Source organism: Somniosus microcephalus, chromosome 34, assembly GCF_052327205.1.
Source record: "Somniosus microcephalus isolate GS21.2 chromosome 34, FLI_Smic_1.0, whole genome shotgun sequence".
Lineage (NCBI taxonomy): Eukaryota > Metazoa > Chordata > Chondrichthyes > Squaliformes > Somniosidae > Somniosus > Somniosus microcephalus.
Window position 1 is genome coordinate 18,764,093 of NC_141020.1, and position 22,728 is coordinate 18,786,820.

The 22,728-nt window shown below is 51.1% G+C and overlaps 1 protein-coding gene across 1 annotated transcript in view; it reads left to right on the forward strand.

Annotated features, from left to right (window-relative positions):
- Positions 1 to 22,728, forward strand: part of LOC147096855 (tyrosine-protein kinase receptor UFO-like) — an 80,376-nt gene that overhangs the window by 37,950 nt on the left and 19,698 nt on the right. Inside the window, exons 2-4 of the mRNA XM_085973134.1 lie at positions 7,475 to 7,670; positions 10,201 to 10,301; positions 13,794 to 13,976. Of these exons, the coding sequence (XP_085829260.1) occupies positions 7,475 to 7,670; positions 10,201 to 10,301; positions 13,794 to 13,976 (480 nt within the window). The remainder of the gene's footprint in view (positions 1 to 7,474; positions 7,671 to 10,200; positions 10,302 to 13,793; positions 13,977 to 22,728) is intronic.

The following is a 22,728-nucleotide window of genomic DNA, read 5'->3' on the forward strand; positions in this document are numbered from 1 at the left end:
AAGACTTGCATTTATATAGCGCCTTTCACGACCACCGGATATCCCAACGCGTTTTACAGCCATTTAAGTACCTTTTTTGAAGTGGAGTCACTGTTGTAATGTGGGAAACGCAGCAGCCAATTAGCGCACAGCAAGCTCCCACAAACAGAAAAGTGATAAAGGCCAGATAATCTGTATTAGTGACGCTGTTTGAGGGATAAATATTGGCCCGGACACCGGGGAGAACTCCCCCTGCTCTTCTTTGAAATAGTGCCCGTGGGATCTTTTTACATCTGCCTGAGAGAGCAGAAGTATGGTGTAGTGGCTGTTATAAATCTCATCATTCATCAAGAAACTGCTCGTGAAATAACGCTGGACGGCCAGCTGGTGGCGCCGTCCAAGGAGTATAAATACTCGGGTGTCGGACCCAGCTTTCCAGGGACATTTTGTAAGACAAGGAACTAGTGAAGTACAACTAGACCTCCGTGTTCTGAAACAAGTTGATTAAAGCCTTGCTTTATACTCAAACCAAGTGTGTAGTGAGTTTTATTACATCAGCGACCATTACAGAGATTTAACTACAAGCTTGGGCATGACTGGGAGCTAAATATTCCAGGCTATAAGATCTTTGGAGAGGATTCCTCCTGGTGCTCCGGTTTCCTCCCACAGTCCAAAGATGTGTTGGTTAGGTTGATTGGCTATGATAAATTGACCCTTAGTGTTAGGGGGATTAAATACGTGGGGTTACGGGGATAGGGTGGGATATGTGTTGGTGTAGGGGTTACGGGGATCGGGTGGGATATGTGTCGGTGCAGGCTCGATGGGCCGAAATGGCCTCTATCTGCACTGTGGGGTTTCTGTGATTTCTGTGATTCTGTGACGGGGGAATTGGGAAAGGAGGAGGAAGTAAAAGACGCGATTACAGCAATGGAAAGCAGGGGTTTCAGTAAGGGTGAACCAGCAGTGGAAACACCACGGGTAGAATTAGCAGCGAAGGATGCAAGGCTCTGGTGGGAGTTGTCTGCGCACCTCCTGGCAGTAGTGATGCATTCAGGGGATGTATAAATACGGAGAAGCCTGGAGCAAAAACAACGTGGTTATAATGGGAGCTTTTAATATTCACACAGACTAGGGGGAGCAGAATGGCTCAAGCATTAAAGGCAGCAAATTTCTAGAGTGTGTTCGGGACAGTTTTCTGGAACTATGGGGGAAAAATTCGGTATCGCCCCGTTTGGGGGCGCCATTATCGGTTGTGCGCAAAGTTTAGCGCCTGGCGCTAATTATCGCCTCCAACAGCAAACTTGGCTTTTATCGCCCCTGGAGGTGATTGGAGCGCTAAATCAGGCGCTTCACACCTGTCTTAAAGGCGCAAAGGCCGAGGAGCGAGGTGCTACTTCAGAGCGCTGGCGAAGCAAGGAAGGGCAAATCAAAATAAACCTGCAAAGTGCTGCTCAGTACCCAAAACTCCTTCACACAGCGTTGAATCTCTCCAGAAGTCTCTCTCTCTCTCTCAGACTGCGTGGTGCAAAAAACGTCACCGACAAAAAAAGGCAGGAAGCGGTTGCCTTTAAATAGCGCTCCCCCAGTCCCTTTCTGACAGCATAACGCTCCCCTCAACCTGTCGTTGCTAGCAGCAGGCGGTAAGGCAGGGGGCGCCACTCAATATCTGGTCCGGGCGCTACCGGAGCGTTGCGCACTTGACTGACGTCACAATCTGCCGGCGCAGGAGATTGTGGCGGTAGTGTTTAGCGCCACCGCAAAATGTCTAGTTAATTTCGTGAGCGGCGCAAACATCGCCGCGCCTGGGCGCTGGTTGCTTTGCGCCCCATTAGCGCCCTCTTAAGGCGCTAACGGGAGGCGCAAACAACTGAATTTTTTCCCCCTATACGTTTTAGAACTGACAAGGGGAACAGGCCAGACCTGATTTAGTGATGATTAACGAACCAGAATTAGTTAATAATCTGATGGTAAGGGAACATCTTTGGAACAGTGATATGATCAAATTTGATGTTAAGTTTGAGAGGGAGAAGGGAGAAATATTCGGTAAAATACAAGCCTGGACATGCCTCTAAAAGGCAAAAGCACCAGTTAAGCAGCCGTGGTCACCAAATGAGGTAAGAGACAATACCAAGAAAAAACAAGGTTGACACAGGTGCAAGGAAAAGACAAAATGCTTTTAGTAGTTAGAGAACTGTAAAAAGCAACAAAGTGATACAAAAAATGTCATGAGGTTCAAAAATGGAATATGAAAAACAAAGTTAACCGTAAAAGTTTTATATTAGTGAAAGAGAGTGGCTCAGGGGACGGTGGGCCCATTAAAGACTGGTGATACCACAATCAACAAAATGGAAATGGCAGACTTGTTAAATGAGCACTTTGTATCCGTCTTCACAGTAGAGGAAGACAACAAAATACCAGCGGTATAAGGGAACTTAAAAATAAGTCAATGGGAGGAGCTTAGTGGAGAATATGTTTTAAAATAGTAATGGAGAAAATAGTGGGACTTAAGCTCGACAAATCTCCAGGAACTGATGGTTTCCACCCCGTGCTATCCGCTCCTCCGGCCGCCGGTTACTCACCTGCCAGCGCGTCTTGCAGCGAGTGACTGAAGATTTGCAGCTGTCCTGGGCTCACCAAGCCCGTGTTCTGTAGCAGCCTGCTGACAAAGCCCACGGCAGCCGTGATCTCCATGGTCATAAACCCCGTGCTATTAAAAGAAGTAGGTGAGGAAATTGCAGATGCGTTAGTCATCATTTTTCCAAGCTCCCAGTTTCAGGAGTTGTGCCTTGGGATTGGAAAATTGCAAATATCACTACAGGTAGACTACCCTTTATCCGAACTTCCGAAAACCGAAACCCTCTAAAAACCGAAGGTTTTTTCGTTCAGCGTAAGTCGTGCGCACGACATGACCAGAGTGGCGCACGACTTACACTGAGCAGGGCAGAGGGTCACAGAGTTCCCTCCTGGGTAGGAGATTGCAGGCCGAGCCGGGCAGTGTGAAGGAGGTATACCGGGAGAGTGAACCCAACAATACAGCGGCCCGTCCGATAGCTGCAGCGGCCTGTCCGATATTCTTTTCTCCCCCCCCGACCCCCGACCCCCCCGCCGACCCCCACCCTTTCGGATAAGGGATAGTGTATCCTTTATCCGCACTTCCGAAAACCGAAATCCTCTGAAAACCGAAAGTGTTTTCGTTCAGCGTAAGTCGTGCGCACGACCCCGACCCCCGCCGACCCCCACCCCCGACCCCCCGCCGACCCCAACCCCCCGCCGACCCCCCCGCCGACCCCCCGCCGACCCCGACCCCCCACTGACCCCGACCCCCCCGCTGACCCCGACCCCCCCGCCGACCCCGACCCTCCGCCGACCCCCACCCCCAACAAATTTCCCAGTCTTATAAAATACCTTCTGAAATCCGAAATTTTCCGAAAACCGAAACACAGCTGGTCCCGAGGTTTTCGGATAAAGGATAGTCTACCTGTATTATTAATGAAGGGAGGGAGAGAGAAAGCAGGTAATCACCGACTCATTAGTCTAATGACAGGTGTGGGGAAGTTACTGGAATCTGTCATCAGGGACCGAGCGACTGAACACTTGGCCAAGTATGAGCTGATAAGAAAGACTCAGCATGGGTTTGTGAAGGGTAACTCGTGTCTAACTAATCAATTTTGAATTTTTTGTGGTGATCACTAACATGGTGGATAAGGGAGTGTCGATGCACGTTGTCTATATGGACTTTCCAAAAAGGCATTTGATAAAAGGTTCCACACATGAGCTTATTAGCAACAATGAAAGCAAGGTTGGAGGCAACCTTATGACATGGGTTAGAAATTGTTTGGGAAAGTAGACGACAGAGAGTAGGGATAAAGGGAATGTACTCTAGTAGGATTTGACAAGTGGTGTTCCCCCAGGGATCTGTACTGGGGCCTCGGCTTTTAATCGGATATAATCGATGACTTGGTGGAAGGAATAGAGAGCTGTATATCCAACTTTGCAGCTAGCAGGGACAGTAAGTAGTGCAGATGGAAACAGGAAGTTACAAAGAGACAATGACAGACTAAGTGAGTAGGCAAAAACTGTGGTGAATGGAAAACAATGTGGAGAAGTGGGAGGTCATCCACTTTGGATCTATGAAAGACAAATTGAAGTATTTTCTGTTGAGAAAGTAGGAATGTGCAGGAGTAAAAGTGATTTGGGTGTCCATGTACACTTCTTCTTCTTCTTCTTAGGCAGTCCCTCGGAACCGAGGATGACTTGCTTCCGCATTAAAAATCAGTTCGCAGGTGACTGATGAGTCCGATGCAGGACCTACAGTCTCTGTCACAGGTGGGGCAGACGGTGGTTGAAGGGGCGGGTGGGTGCGGTGCTTGGGTTGACGTGCGCTCCTTGCGCTGCCTGCACTTGGCTTCCGCTTGCTCCCGGCGAAGAGACTCGAGGTGTTCAGCGCCTTCCCGGATGCTTCTCTTCTACTTTGTGTGGTCTTGGGCCAGGGATTCCCAGGTGTCGGTGGGGATGTTGCACTTTTTCAAGGGGAACAGTCGGGGAACACTTCAGCAGTCAAGGACATTCAGCCTCCGATCTTCGGGTAAGCATTCTCCAAGGTGGCCTTCGAGACACACGACAACGCAAAATCGTCGAGCAGAAACTGATAGCCAAGTTCCGCACCCATGAGGACGGCCTCAACCGAGATCTTGGGTTCATGTCACGCTACATGTAACCCCACCTGATGCAGGGTCATCCAGACTCGAGTCGACATTGGCTTGTTCTCTCTACACAGATGCGGCCGGACCTGCTGTGATTTCCAGCCAAAAAAAATGTTTTTTGTCTTTTTTTGTTTTTCATACAGACCCCAGCATCTGCAATATTTGACCCCTTGTGACCCCACCTCATTGTTCTTTGATGTAATGTTTCCCTGACTGACCTGTTTGGACACCATTCACACCTTTGACTGCTGTGATTATCTCTCTGCCGAGGTGTGATAAATGGCAGTTGGAAAGGTTACCTGTAAACATCTGACATGATTCTCTGACTATATAAGCTGTGTCTTTATGCATTTCTCCACTTCACCTGAAGAAGGAGCAGCGCTCCGAAAGCTTGTGATTTCAAATAAAGCTGTTGGACTATAACCTGGTGTTGTGTGACTTTTTACATTTGTCCACCCCAGTCCAACTCCGGCATCTCCACACCATGGCTTTTTCAAGGAGGCTTTGAGGGTGTCCTTGAAGTGTTTCCTCTGGCCACCTGGGGCTCTCTTGCCGTGCCGGAGCTCCGAGTAGAGCGCTTGTTTTGGGAGTCGCGTATCGGGCATGCGGACAATGTGACCCGTCCATCGGAGCTGATCGAGCGTGATCAAAGCTTCGATGCTGGGGATGTTGGCCTGAGCAAGAACACTGACGTTGGTGCGCCTATCCTGCCAATGGAATTGCAGGATCTTGCGGAGGCAGCGTTGGTGGTACCTCTCCAGTGCTTTGAGGTGCCTGCTGTACATGGTCCATGACAGACTAAGTGAGTAGGCAAAAACTGTGGTGAATGGAAAACAGTGTGGAGAAGTGGGAGGTCATCCACTTGGGATCTATGAAAGACAAATTGAAGTATTTTCTGTTGAGAAAGTAGGAATGTGTAGGAGTAAAAGTGATTTGGGTGTCCACGTACACAGATCAGTAAAAGCAGGTACAAAAAGTAATCAAACAGGCTAACGGAATGTTGGCCTTTATCTCGAGGGGCTGGAAGACAATGGGGAGAAAGTTATGCTTCAGCCTTAGTCAGACTCCCAGCTGGAGCAACTGCGTTCAGCTCTGGGCACCGCACCTCAGGAAGGCCTTGGAGGGGGTGCAGCGCAGAATAATACCGGGTCTTAAAGGTTTAAATTATGAGGGCAGGTTGCATAAACTTGGCTTGCATCCCCTTGAGTATAGAAAGCTGAGGGCTGATCTGATTGAGATGCAAGTCACAAAAGGATTTGATAGGGTAGATACAGAGAAACTATTTACTCTTTTAGAACAAAAGGGCTTAATCTATGAATTTAAGAGCTAGGTCATATAGGACTTAAATCAGGAAGCACTTTTTCACACCAAGACCAGTTAGAAATCTGGAATTCTCTTTGCCAAAAGGCTGTCGATGCTGGGACAATTGAAATTTTCCAGAGGGATTTTGATAGATTTTTGTTATTAAGGGTATCAGGAGGTATGGGGTCAACGGCGGGTAAAGGGAGTGGAGCTACAGATCAGCCATAACCTGACTGAATGGCAGAACGGCCTGTTCCCCTGAAGTAGGGCTAAATGCAACCGTTTCCAAAACCTCCGGGCCCACGGCATTCGAAAACAGGACAAGGCAGCGGGTGAGAAATACAAGCAGGCGATGGGACTGAGCAGCTTGAGTTTTAACGGTTTGGAGTGTCGAGGCTTGTCGGCCATGCTTGACTTGCAGGCCCACGGTTTGGACATGCCGTCAATGGTTTGGAGTGTCGAGGCTTGTAGGCCGTGCTTGACTTGCAGGCCCACGGTGTGGACATACCGTCAATAGAGGGACTTTCCGCCACACAGCGGGGCTGATGGGAAAAGGAGATCTGCTTGGTTAAGAAACGATGAGTCAGTGATGCTTCTTTTATTCTGCTGTTAGTCCGGTTTGGTTGCTTTTATACTTATTACAGGTGGGGGGAGGGGATTGTTGGTTGGATTTCTAACACATGATGTAACCACATAGTCCTCACCAGAAAGCATCATTGTGTTGCTTTAGTCTGATATTGCGACAAGTGACCCACACGCAGTTCTGGGCTGTTTTTCCTTCTGAAGTGCTGACACTGCCCCCCCCCGACCCATGGCGTGATGGAGTGATTATTCAGATACTCCGTGGCTGCAGTGCCTGCCATCTACAAGATGCACTGCGGCAACTCGCCAAGACTTCTCCGGCAGCACCTCCCAAACCCGCGACCTCCACCGCCTAGAAGGGCAAGAGGGCAGCAGGCGCGTGGGAAATCCACCAGCTGCATGTTCCCCGCCAAGTCACGCCCCCGCCCAACTTGGACATAAATTGCCGTTGCCCCCATGGTCGCTGGGTCACAATCCTGGAACTCCCTCCCTAACGGCACCGTGGGAGCACCTTCACCGCACGGACTGCAGCGGTTCAAGAAGGCGGCTCACCGCCACCTTCTCAAGGGGCAACTAGGGACGGATAAAATAAAAACAGAAAATGCTGGAGATACTCAGCAGGCCAGGCAGCATCTGTGAAGAGAGAAACAGAGTTAACGTTTCAGGTCGATGACCTTTCGTCAGAACTGGAAAAAAAGCGGGTGATGGAACAGATTTTTAAGCAAGTGTAGGGGCTGGGAAAGGAGGAGGGGATGAAAGAAGAAACGGGAAGGTCTGTGATAGGGTAGAAGGCAGGAGAAGTTAAGAGACATTAAAAGATAGTCAAGGCAATGGATGGATAAATGCCAGCGACGCCCACATCCCAAGAATGAATAACAAAAACGCTCCTGTTTTTTTCTTTCCCCCAGACGTGCACTTCCTCAAGGATCCGGAGAGTGTCACCTCCTCCCAGGGGAAGGATGTGAAACTACGCTGCTCGATCCAGGTGACGGGCGAACTCCCTGAAATAAACTGGCAGCGAGATGGCACACTGTACGGGGCGGATATCAACCAAGTGCTGGTGCCCATGAGTGACAACGAGTGGCTGGCCATCAGTGAACTAAGGTAATTGCAGTGAAAGGATTATTACTAGTCCTAGCCCCTTTACAGCGAATCTGCCTTCCCATTTGAAAGTTCAATTTTTATACCCTTTTTGCAGTGGTATTTCCTTTGAAGTTTTCTGCTGATGTAAGCTAATTATCTCTAGTCATTTTTCTGTTGACCCCTGCTATTTTTACAGTTAGATCAGCTTGTAGCATTAAGAATTATGTCTCATGTGTAGGTGTCTCAAGCTTAACACAAAAACAATGTGATGGCTGGTGCATCTATTTGATGTCATTCTTACCAAGGTCTTCTGTTTGTATCTTTTTACGACATGTAAATTAAAAACACCTCAACCGGGTGCACCATTGTCTTCTTAGTTACCTCAACTGGTTGTAACACAAACTCATGTCTCCGTGTTTCATTTGATGTCATTTTTACGAAGGCATATGCTTCTTTAATTTATGTGATTCTTTCCGAAGTGTTGGTTTAAGACACTGATGTGCCTTCAATAACCACAAAACTAGAAGTTATAGACTTTAACAAGTTGGCTTTTAATCACTAAGATCAGAGCTAACGTCTCAACACACCGACTGGCTCACAGGAATGAGTCATACAGATCCTGGAATCTTTAAGTAAGAGAAGTCAGGGGCGGAGCCAAGAGCCAAGACCTGGAACCTTCCAGGTTAGTCAGGAAAGAGGAAGTGAAACTATACACCGTGTGGGGGAGGGTAATATACATGAGTGCAAAATGAATACAGGCAAGACAAACAGATTTCATTACAGACACTTTAACAGGGTATACCATTGTGTTCTTTCCAAGGCTTCAGACTTTCAGGAACCTCCAACCTCCTGCTTCAATAAGGCTATTGATTCAGTGTCAACAACTTATCTTATCTCAATAGCCTGTATGCTGTTTACAGCTTTTCCATTGTTAGATTTTTAGATTTTCAAGCCCAGTTTGTCATGTTTTAATAAAGTCAAAATTCTTTCATAGGATGGTGTATTTTTCTGAATAGGTATAGTGCTTATTCCTTCACAGCAGCTCACGGGTACAGAGCAGGACTGCGTAACATGTTAACCACCTGAGTTTAATAGAGGCCCGCCATAACGTTGATACTCCAGCTAACCTGGAACTGTGCTACATCTCCTGTGCTTCCTGTGCGTCACACTTCAGGTGTCACGCATGATCTAAATGTCTGTGTCCGCACTTAATAACGACAGCACCAACAACCGCCGCTTGCATTTATGTAGCGCCTGTAACATCGAAAAATACCTCAAGGTGCTGCACAGGGGCGCAATCAAAAAACAAGTGGGCGCCAAACCAAAGATTGAGATATTGGGAGGTGACCCAAAATGCTTGATGGAGGAGGTGGGTTTTAAGAAGGGAGAGGGGCTTACGCAGGGAGTTTCCAAAGTGATGGCTGAAGGCACGGCCGCCAATGGTGGGTCGATGGAAGCACTAGAGGCCAGAGTTGGAGGAATGAAGAGTTTGGGGGGGAGGTAGGGTGGGGGGTGGCAAGTGGAGTTGGTGAGACTTCAGAAGGTTACAGAGATAGGGAAGAGATGGAGTCATGAAGAGATTTAAAGATCTGGATGAGAGCAAGTCAGCAGATGACAAAGGTATGATGAGGGTTTCCACAGCAATAGGGGCAATGATTTGGAAGAGGCACTGGGAGTGTCAGCCTAGATCTTGTGCTCGAGTCTCTGGAGTAGGACTCTGAACCCACAACCTTCTGACTCTGTCGCTGAAGGTAAGCATGCAGGTGCAGCAGGCGGTTAAGAAGGCAAATGGTATGTTGGCCTTCGTAGCGAGAGGATTTGAGTACAGGAACAAGGATGTCTTGCTGCAGTTGTACAGGGCCTTGGTGAGACCGCACCTTGAGTATTGTGTGCAGTTTTGGTCACCTTATCTGAGGAAGGATGTTCTTGCCATGGAAGGAGTTCAGCGAAGATTCACCAGACTGATACCTGGGATGGCAGGAATGACGTATGAGGAAAGATTGGGTCGATTGAGCTTATACTCGCTGGAGTTTAGAAGAATGAGAGGGGATCTCATCGAATCTTATAAAATTCTAACAGGACTAGACAGACTAGATGCTGGAAGGATGTTCCCGACGGCCGGGGAGTCCAGAACCAGGGGTCACAGTCTAAGGATAAGGGGTAAGCCATTTAAGACAGAGATGAGGAGGAATTTCTTCACCCAGAGAGTGGTGAACCTGTGGAATTCTCTACCACAGAAGGCAGTGGAGGCCAATTCATTAAATATATTCATGAAGGAGTTGGATATATTTCTTAAGGCTAAAGGGATCAAGGGATATGGGGAGAAGGCAGGGACAGGGTACTGAGTTTGGATGATCAGCCATGATCTCATTGAATGGCGGAACAGGCTCGAGGGCCGAATGGCCTACTCCTGCTCCTATCTTCTATGTTTCTATGACTCAGAGGCAAGAGTGCCACCCACTGAGCCCCGGGCTGACCCTTGATCTCCAGGCTCTCCCACTTGTTATCTTTCTACTTCATGCATTAACATCCTCTCCCTTTTTATTTATAGTATTCCCTCAATCCATCGCTCAGACGCTGGGAGTTATCGATGTGTCGTTTTACTAAAAGGGCGAGAAATCGTCTCTAAAGAAGCTCAGCTGGAAACTGAAGGTGCGTCGTTAACCCTTTAACTGCCGAGTTGGTGTTAGGGCTGTCAAAGTTCTGCTGTGAGTTAGGGCACTGTGTACCTTTAAAGAGGGGTGGGGGGTGGGGTGGGGGGATGGACCCTGCTTTCCTTTCCCCAGTAGAACTGCGTGCAGTTCCTCAGCCAGCGGTGGGTGTAAGACTGCCATTTGCAGCCTCCCCTGATGGCGCAGCATAGTCAACGTGCAATAAAAACAGAAACTACTGAAAACACTCAGCAGGTCAGGCAGCATCTGTGGAGGGAGAAACGGAGTTAACGTTTCAGGTCGATGACCCTTCGTCAGAACTGGAAAAAGCCGGAGATGGAACAGGTTTTTAAGCAAGTGCAGGGGCAGGGAAAGGGGGGAGGGGAGGAAAGAACAAAAGGGAAGGTCTGTGATAGGATGGAAGGCAGGAGAGATTAAATGACAAAAGGGATGATGGTGCAAGGCAAAAGGAGATGGTAATGGGACAAGTTAAGATGACTCTAGATGAAGTGTAAATGGCACTGGCAGAATGATCGACAGCTGCCAAGTGCTTTTGTATTATAGTCAAAGAGGCCAGAAAGTCCCTGCTTAAACTTTGATTGATACTGTGGCTGGTAGGAGCCAGATTCGGGAACAGGAACACAACAATCGGCCTCTGGGGCTCCTGCTGACCATGCAGCGCCTCCTACTGGTAGTGCACAGAGGCATGAGGTCAGGTTTGAGCCCGCTTGCGACGCCCTCCATGGCTGAAGTGCCACAGGCACGCGCTGTCAAGAGTGGCAACTGGCGCGGGCGGTTGGAAGCCTGCCTTAACCCAGCAAGGGAGAAAGTTTGAAAAAGGCAAGGGAATGCTGGCTCACAGAGCGACGCCAGTGGACCTGCCACAGGAGGAGCTGCTGCTCTCGGACGCACCAGCAGGGGGAGGCACTGCGTGGAGGCCACACCCTTCTCTTGCCCCTCCCAGTGGCTGGCTTCAGAACTGCACTGGTCAGAGGTCAGTTGTGGGGCGAGGAGCAAGTGAGGACAAAAAAAATAGCTTTCAACAGAATTGTTGACATTTCTGAAATTTGCGCCAACACAGATTTTAAACCTATATATAAAGGGACAAAAAAGATGCACGAAGCTAGGCCGCAGCCTAAACCAACGTGGCATTGATAGAAAACAGAAAATGCTGGAGATACTCAGCAGGTCAGGCAGCATCTGTGAAGAGAGAGAAGCAGAGTTAACGTTTCAGGTCGATGACCGTTCGTCAGAACTGGAAAAAAGCAGGAAACGGAGCAGATTTTTAAGCAAGTGTAGGGGCTGGGAAATGGGGGAGGGGATGAAAGAACAAAAGGGAAGGTCTGTGATGGGATAGAAGGCGGGAGAGATTAAGAGACATCAAGAGATATTCAAGGCGAGAGGAGGTGGTAATGGGACAGGTTAAGAAACAAAGGATGGGTCTAGATGAAGTGTGAATTGCGCTGGCAGAGTAAAGGACAGCTGCCATGTGGGAGAGAAGAACAGAAGGCACAAACAAAAAGTGTGGTTAAAAAATACATATACGATAGGGGCCGAGGTTATGATCTGAACTTGTTGAACTCGATGTTGAGTCCAGAAGGCTGTCAAGTGCCTAATCGAAAGATGAGGTGCTGTTCCTCGAGCTTACACTGAGCTTCCGTGGAACAATGCAAGAGGCCGAGGACGGTGAGGTCCGAGTGGTAATGGAGCGGTGAATTAAAGTGACAGGCCACCGGGAGCTCGGGGTCCCCCTTATGGACTGAACGGAACTTACAGCATTGATAGACCTGCTTTAAAAAGGGGGCAGCCCAGCCCTCAAGAACAAACGTTTAAAGAATGAAAGACTTGCATTTATATAGACAGGAAACTCTTGTTTAAACGGCACCTAAATATCCAGAATTCTCTATTAACCGGCAAAATTCTCACTCCGAAAACAACACCTCAATAACCGGCAATGTTGCCGAGTCCGAGTCCGAGTCTCCCGCGGTGGCCGAGTTAGTCAGTGGGGGTAGTTCGCCAAACTGCCACTACGCGGCTTCTTGGTGCTGTCGGAAGTCGGAACACCTCAATCCCCCTGTAACAGGAGTCTGACTCTCCCGCGCTGCCGGGAGTCTCTTCTGATCCGTCATTTTACAGGGGTACTGTGTGTCTCCCACGCTGCTGGTAGTCACTGCATTGCATTACCCTCAACTGGCAGTGCTGTACTTAATCAAGCATCTTCCACCATCCATTTAACACAACATTCTGTAGCTGAGTACCCAATTACTGTATACTGCACATTTCTTGATCTTTTTATTTTTCTTTGTTAAAAATAGTCTCGGTAGATAACCTTCTCCGTCATCCGGAATTTTTGATTAACCGGCAACACGCCGGTCCCGTCGGTGCCGGATACCAAAGAGTTTCCTGTAATTTGCTTTTTTATTTTTCCTGCCAAAGTGTATAACCTCGCACTTTCCCACATTATACTCCATCTGCCAAATGTTTGCCCACTCACTTAGCCTGTCTATATCCCTTTGCAGGTTCTTTGAGTCCTCTGCACAACTTGCTTTCCCACCCATCTTTGTATCATCTGCAAACTTGGCTACATTACACTCGGTCCCTTCATCCAAGTCATTAATGTAGATTGTAAATAGTTGGGGCCCCAGCACCGATCCCTGTGGCACCCCACTAGTTACCGTTTGCCAACCGGAAAATGACCCATTTATCCCGACTCTCTGCTTTCTGTTAGTTAGCCCAATTCTCTATCCTATTCCCGTAGCACCTTTCACAACCTCAGGATGTCCCAAAGCGCCTTTGAAGTGTAGACGTGTTTGCTCCTGGCTCCTGAACCCACCCCAAGCCTGGATGACTGTTCGAGCTCCACCTGATGACGTCCGACCCTTGCGGTCCCGCTCGACCCCGAGCTGAGCTTCGAGACTACAAACCCAAGTCGTAACTAAGACCTCAAGCATCACCATCTGTGCCCCTACCTCATTCCCCCTGTCCCTGAAATTCTCAAACACGCTTTTGTCACCTTCAGACTCGACAGTGTTCAAATCGCTCCACGGCCTCGCCCCCCCTGCCTACCCCTGTAACCTCCTCCAGCCCAGCAACCCTCCGAGATCTCTGGGCTCCTCCAACTTTGGCCTCGTGCACATCCCCAATTTCCTTCACTCCACCATTAGTGACCGTGCCTTCAGCTGGGCCCTAAGCTCTGCAATTCGCTCCCTAAACCTCTCCATCTCTCCACTTGCCTCTCCTCCTCTAAGACGCGCGTTAAAAACTATCTCTTTGACCAAGCTTTTAAGTCACCTGCCCTAATATCTCCTTATGTGGCTCGGTGTCAAATTTTGTCTGATGGCACTCCTGTGAAACGCCTTGGGAAAAGTCTTACCAGGTGCAAGGCGCTATATAAATGCAAGTGATGGAAAGGTGACATGTGTTGTCTTGACGTTGAGTAGCTCAGAGATTGCCTGATGTTCTGACGAGTTTCTTTCTCTTGTGCCCCCCTTAGGGTTGCCCCACTTCACCGAGGAGCCGCAGGACATCAACGTGTACCGGGACACGCCCTTTAACCTCAGCTGTGCCGCTGCAGGGTCACCGGAACTTGAGGAGCTGCTGTGGCTACAGGACGGGGTGCCAGTACCTCCCAGGGAGAAGGCAGCGGCGCTTTCCCCCTCAACCCTCTCAATCCAAGGTTAGGACGTTTTAAAATAGGGTACGGGGAGGGATGGTATTAGGCCGGGAATCTAGACTAACAAAGACCAAGGTCCATCTCATTGAAACGTAGAAAATTCTGAAGGGGGTAGACAGACTGGCTGCAGGGAGGATGTTTCCCCTGGCTGGGCGGGGTGGGGGGGTCGAGAACGAGGGGTCACAGGCTCAGGATACGGGGTAGGACATTTAGGACTGAGATGAGGAGGAATTTCTTCACTCAGAGGGCGGTGAACCTGTGGAATTCTCTACCCCAGAGGGCTGTGGAGGCTCAGTCATTGAGTATATTCAACAAGACAGAGATCGATAGATTTTTGAATATTAAGGGAATCAAGGGATATGGAGATAGTGCAGGAAAGTGGAGACGAGGTAGAAGGTCAGCCATGATCTTATTGAATGGTGGAGCAGGCTCGAAGGGCCAAATGGCCGACTCCTGCTCCTAATTCTTATGTCCTTATGAACATTGGTCCCAAGGCGCTTCAATGCATCAATGGCCATACAAAGTCCTGACAGAGGATTACAACGAGATCAGGCGGTCTGAAGATTACTTTCAAAAGCCTCTCGGATATCTCGGGAGGCTCGGACGTTCTACGATCATCTGGTGCCTACGCGCATGTTCCAGCAGGACTCGCTCAACAGCGAAGAGGCGACTGAACCCTAGCATGAGCCTTTACTCCTCCTCATCCCAAGGGGGCGCTGTCGAGAAACGTCCAAGCCCCAGATGAGGTAGAAGATCAGCCATGATCTTATTGAATGGTGGAGCAGGCTCGAGGGGCCGAATGGCCGGCTCCTGCTCCTATTTCTTATGTTCCGTACATTGATGTCCTTGAATGATCCCTCACCTCCCCGAGTCTACAGAATTATCTTAGAATACACCATCCTGGGAAACAAACTCAACTGAGTGAGTTCAGGGGTCGGAGTTACATAGAAACATAGAAACGTAGAAGATAGGAGCAGGAGTAAGCCATTCGGCCCCTCGAGCCTGCTCCGACATTCAATGAGATCATGGCTGATCATCCAAATTCAGTACCCTGTTCCTGCTTTCTCCCCATATCCCTTGATCCCTTTAGCCTTAAGAAATATATCCAACTCCTTCTTGAATATATTTAATGAATTGGCCTCTACTGCCTTCTGTGGTAGAGAATTCCACAGGTTCACCACTCTCTGGGTGAAGAAATTCCTCCTCATCTCAGTCCTAAATGGCTTACCCCTTATCCTTAGACTATGACCCCTGGTTCTGGACTCCCCCGCCATCGGGAACATCCTTCCTGCATCTAGTCTGTCCAGGCCTGACAGAATTTTATAGGTTTCAATGAGATCCCCTCTCAATCTTCTCAACTGCAGCGAGTACAAGCCCAATCGACACAATCTCTCCTCATACGTCATCCCTGCCATCCCAGGTATCAGCCTGGTGAATCTTCGCTGCACTCCCTCCATGGCAAGAACATCCTTCCTCAGATAAGGCGACCAAAACTGCACACAATACTCAAGGTGTGGTCTCACCAAGGCCCTGTACAACTGCAGCAAGACATCCTTGTTCCTGTACTCGAACCCTCTCGCTACGAAGGCCAACATACCATTTCAATGTAATTACGGCACTACAGAGGAGCGGGTTTGATGGGCCGAATGGACTCAAGCTCCCACAAACAGCAATGAGATAAATGGCTGGGTCAGCGGTGTGTGAGTGACAGTGGCGGAGGGATAAATATTGGCCGGGCATCAGTGAGCATTTAGGTAAAATGCGCGCCTGACGGGTAATGTGCCATCCTCCCGCCTTCGGCTGCACTCTGAACCCGCGACCGTCGGAGTCGGCGAAGATATGCGTCCGCCTGTGGGCCTCGCGAGCTGCCGTCGGAACCACCGGTTCGAATCAGCGCGCCCGACATCAGCGCCCAAAGCTTGCCCAATTTAAAAACAAAATGCTCGGCTTGGCACGGCGCTCAGTAATGACATCAGTTGTGCTGCGCGTGTACAGGAAATGGGAAAGACTTCGCCTGCCCAGCACGCGGTTTGTTCACTGGAATGGGGGCCGTGCCCGGGAACGGAGCATTGGGGTCGCCAACTCTGGTTGGTCGTATTCCTGCAGGTTCCATCACATGACCTCCTGTCTCCAACCACCCGCCATTGGCCGCCCGGCATGTCCGTCCTGACAATGCCCCGCCCCCACACTCCTGCCATTGGCTGCCCGGCATGTCCGTCCTGACAATGCCCCACCCCCACACTCCCACCATTGGCCGCCCGACATGTCCGTCCTGACAATGCCCCGCCCCCACACTCCTGCCATTGGCTGCCCGACATGTCCATCCTCACAATGCCCCGCCCCCACACTCCCACCATTGGCTGCCCGACATGTCCATCCTCACAATGCCCCGCCCCCACACTCCCACCATTGGCTGCCCGACATGTCCGTCCTGACAATGCCCCGCCCCCACACTCCCACCATTGGCTGCCCGACATGTCCATCCTCACAATGCCCCCCCCCCCCCACGGCCGATTGGAGAGCGAACAGACTCTTGGTTACCCGATTGGGTGTCAGCGTTTTTCCCCCATCTGCAATATTTTTATAACTAACAACAGAAGCGTTGAAAGAAAATGAACACAGCCAGACATTTGTTTTTTAAAGAGCTGGAGATTAATCCTCAATTCCTGGACAATCCTGGAAGGTTGACGACCCCTATTCTCATTCCGCTCAGCCCCGGTCAGTCACATGACAACGGGCTGACAGCCAGGGCCTCTGTTGTCCGAAACGGGAGCCCGCTGCTCAGCTATTCACTCAGTCACATTCCGACGCATCAGCAGACAGAATGGATCATTTGTCTCAATCTGCTCTCCTTTTGTGTGGCCTCCATCAAGGTCACATTATTGTGACAGCGAGCGGGCACTCTGCCTATCCTGCAGCGGGACAAGAGCGGGGGAGGAGGGGGAGGAGCTGGTCCTTTCAAAATAACATGGGCTCCGATCCACCACAGCTCCTGGCTCAAGACATTGTCAAGCGTGGGAACGCTCGATTGGATAATATTAAGACAGCCACCTCAAAGACTGTTTAGTGATAGCTTTTGCTTCTATTTACTGTCGAGGGTCAGAGAGAGAAGGAGGAGGGGGTTCTGGTTCCTGAGACTGTCGGGCCAGGTGTGGGGAGGTTATCCTGTAAAACGCCTGGGGCTGTTTCGACAGTCTGCTTTGTGGGCCATTGTGTGTTGCTCGCAGGCAGCAAGTTAAATATGTAAGTGAAATCTTTCCCCTCCATCCTCATTCTCTTCCCCCTCCCCCACCCCCCCCAGGCCTTCACTCTCGCCTCCGAGTCAGAAGGACGTGGGTTCGAATCCCACTCCAGGGACTTGAGCCCCATAATCTAGGCTGACGCTCCCAGCGCAGTGCTGAGGGAGTGCCGCACTGTCGGAGGGGCCGTTTGCCTCAAAGGCAGTATACTGGCGGTCCTCAGGGAGCTGGTGGTACGCTGATTTCAGGTCAATGGTCGAGAAGACGCGGTACTGCGCGATCTGGTTGACCATATCAGCTATGCGGGGGAGTGGGTAAGCGTCCAGCAGGGTGTAGCGATTTATTGTCTGGCTGTAGTCGATGACCAGGCGCTGCTTCTCGCCGGTCTTAACGACCACAACCTGGGCTCGCCAGGGGCTGGTGCTGCCCTCAATAATCCCTTCCTTCAGGAGCCGCTCCACTTCGGTTTTAATGAAAACCCTGTCCCCGGCACTGTATCGCCTGCTCTTTGTGGCGATGGGCTTACAGTCGGGGGTGAGGTTAGCAAACAGTGGCGGGGGGGTGACTCTGAGTGTGGAGAGGTTGCACCTGGTGCGCGGCGGGCAATTTGGAAGCTGCTGGCTGCGGACTGTGAGTGGGGGGAGGGGTCCACCGTACGCCATCATAACACTTTTAAGGTGGCACTGAAAATCTAACCCCAGTAGAACGGCAGCGCAGAGGTCGGGCAGGACCAGAAGTTTAAAATTATCGTACACAGTCCCGTCTACTACGAGTGTCACCATGCAGTAGCCGCCAATGTCCGCCGACTGGGACTCGGAGGCCATAGAAACCCGCTGGTGCGCAGGCAGGACTGGGAGAGAGCAACGCCGCACCGTGTCGGGGTGGATGAAGCTCTCTGTGCTCCCAGAGTCAAAAAGGCAGATTGTTTCGTGACCATTTACCTTAATGTCCATTGTGGAACTGGCCAGCTGGTGCGGTCTCGCTTGGTCCAGTGTAACGGAGGCCAGCGTAGGGGTCGGTGTGTCGCTGCGGGTATCAGATGAGGCGGTGTTGGGGGCCTGCTGCGTCCCGGCTGTCGTCCAAGATGGCGGCGTCCATGATCCCCATGTGGCTGGAGGCGTCCAAAATGGCTGCTGTTCCGGTGGTTCGCACATGGCTGGGGAGGCCCAAGATGGCGGCCCGCACGGCCCACACGCGGCGCTGCTGGGGTTCGGGGTGGCTTTGGCCCTGCAGACGCTGGCGTAGTGTCCCTTCTTCCCGCAGCCCGAGCAGATCGCATTTTTCGCCGGGCAGCGTGCTCTTGGGTGTTTGGCCTGGCCACAGAAGTAGCATTTCTGGCCTTGGGGCACTGCTGTCTGGCCTTGGGACACTGCTGCGGTCGTTGGGCCGTTGCTGGGATGTGGCTGGGGTGGCACGGCGCTATGAGACGGTCCTACCATGTCCCAGGCTGTCGTTCCCCGCGGCGTCCACGGTGCAGAGGAGTAGGCATCCATGCCCCGGTAGGCTGCGTCCAATGATAGTGCGAGTTCAGAGGCCTTGTTGAGGTCGAGGTCACTCTGCTCCAACAGTCGCTGTCGGGTGTAATTGGACCTGTGGCCCGCTACAAAAGCGTCCCGGATAAGTTCCTCTGTGTACACGGCGGCCTTTACATCCTTACAACCACAGGCCCGGCCAAGCACAGACAGTGCCTGAAGGTATTCCTCGGTCGATTCCCCAGGTTGTTGTTTACGACTCCCCGGAAGGTGCCTGGCGTACATTTCGTTCACTGGGCGCGTGTACTGGTCCTTGAGGAGCTTGATAGCATCCGCGTACGAGGTCACGTCTTGGATGACCGAGTACACTCGGTGGTTCACTTTGGAGGTCAGGACATCCAGTTTGTCCTCGTCCGATTTGACCGTTTCAGCGGAGGCGATCAGGAATTTTTCAAAGCACCTCAGTCAGTGAGTAAACTTGGTGGATGCGTCCGCCTCCCGATGGTCTAAGTCTAGGCATGCTGGTGTGAGGATCTTCTCCATTATAAAATCTTGTTAATAAAATTGATGCACTATCAATAACTCAAAAGACTGAGATTAAGCGAGTAATTAACAGGCTTTTATTAACAAGAGAATGAAGGTGCGCCTCGAGTGGTCGACTGGTCCAGAATACAAAGGGGCTGTGGAGCAGTCACCTTTATACCTGGATTCGTGGAAGGAGTCAGCCGAGGCATGTACAGGCATGTACACAGTGGAATACAAACAGTGGTTTAGCACACTCTGGGCCTTGGGTTGACTTTAAAATGGGGACAGAGTTACGTCTCGGCTCCCTGTTCCAGTTGTCCGCTCCGCCCTCTATACCTGCCTTACCCGAAGGCTACACCTGGGGTCCACTCCCTGGAAGTAATTTGAACTGTGGAGGATGGTGCGAAATGGGCAAATTGGCCGACCATTGTACACCCTGACGTAAGAAAACTACTAGGCACTTGGTCTAAGCGTTAAACAAAGCTTTAATGAACCGTTTTACAACATGGAGGTCTAGTTGTGTCCTTCACTAGTTCCTGTTAAGAATGTCCTGCGCAAGCTGGGCCCGTGCCCGAGTATTTATACTCTCCCTGGACAGCGCCACCCGCAGGCCGCCCAGTATCATTTCACAAGTCTTTCTTTCATGAATGACTGATTCATGTCACACCCCACATAATTGACTTTGATGGAACAAAAAATCGGGGGGGGGGGGGGGGGGTTCTACAATAGGCGTTTAATTCAACAGTGCCCAGTATACATTATCGCCCAAAGTTAGAATTAGCCCTATTACCATGGGGTGATCAACTAGTAAGTTTTGAATAGTTAACAGGTGGTGTATTTTCAGCAAAAACTGCTCCCCAGAGATATTCTTTCTCTGTGAGGGGAAGGGCAGGTGTGTAGCCCACACGTTCCGCTAGTGGGGGAGGTCGAGCACTGTGGTGTGCCTGCATGGCGAGCCGGCGGGGGCTTTTGGCCAAGGCCGCTGGCTCAAGCAGCTGTGGAGCGGGAGAGCAGCCCCTCATCTGGAGCTGGTTGGAAGAAGAAAAGCACAGCGTGTTTACACAGAGCATACTCTGCATTCCCAGCCCACCGCTCAGCCCCGCCGAGCGGCTTCTGTTCCAGCTGGAGGCTGACAGAGCAAGGGCGGACTGGACCTGTCTCCCCCCGCCCCCCCAACCCCGCCGTATCCTGTAAACAGCGGGGCTGACTCAGCGTTCGAGGCCACCGGTCTGGTCACCGCGCAGAGCTGCGGCATGTGATGCTGAGTCGAAACGCTGGCAAGCGGCCGGAGCAAAGGAATGCCGGCGCCTGGTGGGGCGCAGCTGTTGCATTCGGCTTTATTTGAAGTCGATTTTTTAAATTTCCGTAGCCTTTCCTGCAAATCAAGACTTGCTGCGTGACGAATCAGAAGACGCTGGGGGGGGTTTGCGCATTTAGTCACAGCCGTGATTGTAATCTCTTGCTTCCTCGCACAAGCAGATCGTTGTCAAGGGTCGGCCCAGGCAGTGAGTGTTGGCGGGCTGTTCGACTGTAGAGGCATCACCTGATGACTACAAGTGTGCGCTCCCTAGCAGCAGGGGCCGAGCGCTGATGAGGAGCAGGAAACCCCGCCCGATCGCTTGTCCCCGCTCCGCTCCTAGGGGACGCTGCTCCCCCCGCCACCCCTTGCCTTGCCGGACAGCAGCCAATAGCGCAAAACATCAGAGCTGTCTCGTTTGGAAGGTTTTATTTTCACTGCTCTTCTCCCCTTCGGGCCCTTACCGTTGCTAGGGTTACAGCTCCACACAGCCAGTCCCCACTAGCACCTTGTCCCAAGGTCTCGCTGAATGGCCGAACAGGCTCAAGGGGGCTTAATGGCTTACTACTCTTCCGGTGTTGCTATGGTAAGTGTTCGCGGGCTGTTTGACCGCTTGAGGCTTCACGCAATCCTATCCCCACCCAGCGCCCCCACAAATGCCCATCCAGTGGGAGTCACCAGATGGCGATCATGAGTGCGAACCCTGGCTGAATTTTTTTTGCTCTTTTCCTAAACCCAGGGGTGACGAGCGCAAGCTGAGATGAGTTTGGGCCTTCCTAGACGAGCAGGGGAGTTCTCCAATATTTATCCCCCCAACCAACATCACTAAAAACAGATTATCTGGTCATTATCACATTGCTGTGTGTGGGAGCTTGCTGTGCGCAAAATGGCCGCCGCGTTTCCCACATTACAACAGCGACTCCACCTCAGAAAAGCACTTCATTGGCTGTAAAGCGCTTTGGGATGTCCCGAGGACATGAAAGGCGCTACAGCAATGCAAGCCTCTTTTTGTTACTGGAGTGCACCACCACCACCACCACCACTGCGATTCCGTCACCGTTATTTCACTGGCACCTTTTGTATTGAGCGGAATCGGTGAAGGGTTTGTGGCCTCAAAAGCTGCCCCAATAAACCCATCCACGCCTTCGCCTTCCGTCCTCAGTTGTGGTTTAACGTGGGGCCCGGCTCAGCCTGAAGTCCTTGGCCGGATCTTCGCCGGTGTCAAAGGCACATGGACATGCATTTCTGTGGCGCCTTTCACAGCCTCAGGACATCCCAAAGCACTTCGCAGCCAATGAAGTACTTTCTGAAGCGGAGTCACTGTTGTAACGTAGGAACGGTGGCGGCCATTTTGCGCACAGCAAGCTCCCACAAACAGCAATGTGAGAATGACCAGATCATCTGTTTTTCAGTGATGTTGGTCGAGGGATGAATATTGGCCCCAGGACACCGAGGGGGTGGGGGGGGGGGGTGCGGGGGAACTCCCCCTGCCAAAGATCCATCACTTTTTTTTGGGGCGCCCGGCCCCTTTAACGGGGCGCGCGGCCCGTTCAAATCTCCACATGTGCGCGGCTTTTCCATTTAAAACCCAACGAGCCGGCCGCGCCGTACCTCCAGACCGCTGCATGGCCGTGCAGCTTAACGGGAACATTGCCTCCCCTGCCCATTGTAATAATGGCCGTGGGATCTTTTACATCCACCAGAGAGAGAAGATGGGGGCGGGGGGGGGGCTCGGTTTAACGTCTCATCCAAAAGACGGCACCTCTGACAGTGCAGAACTCCCTCAGAACTGCACTGGGGAATGATTTTGTGAATGCCAGTGCTGCACTGTCGGAGGTGCCATCTTTCAGATGAGACGTTAAACCGAGGCCCCGTCTGCTCTCTCGGGTGGACGTAAAAGATCCCACGGCCACTATTTCGAAGAAGAGCAGGGGGGAGTTATCCCTGGTGTCCTGGGGCAATATTTCACCATCAACCAACAAAACAAAAACAGATTCTCTGGTCATTATCACATTGCTGTTTGTGGGAGCTTGCTGTGCGCAAATTGGCTGCCGCGTTTCCCACATTACAACAGTGACTGCACTTCACAAAGTACTTCATTGGCTGGAAAGCGCTTTGAGACGTCCGGTGGTCGTGAAAGGCGCTATAGAAATGCAAGTCTTTCTTTTAAAGTCGCGGGAGTGGGACTGTGAACTCCACGATCCTCTAACTCCAAGGCGGGA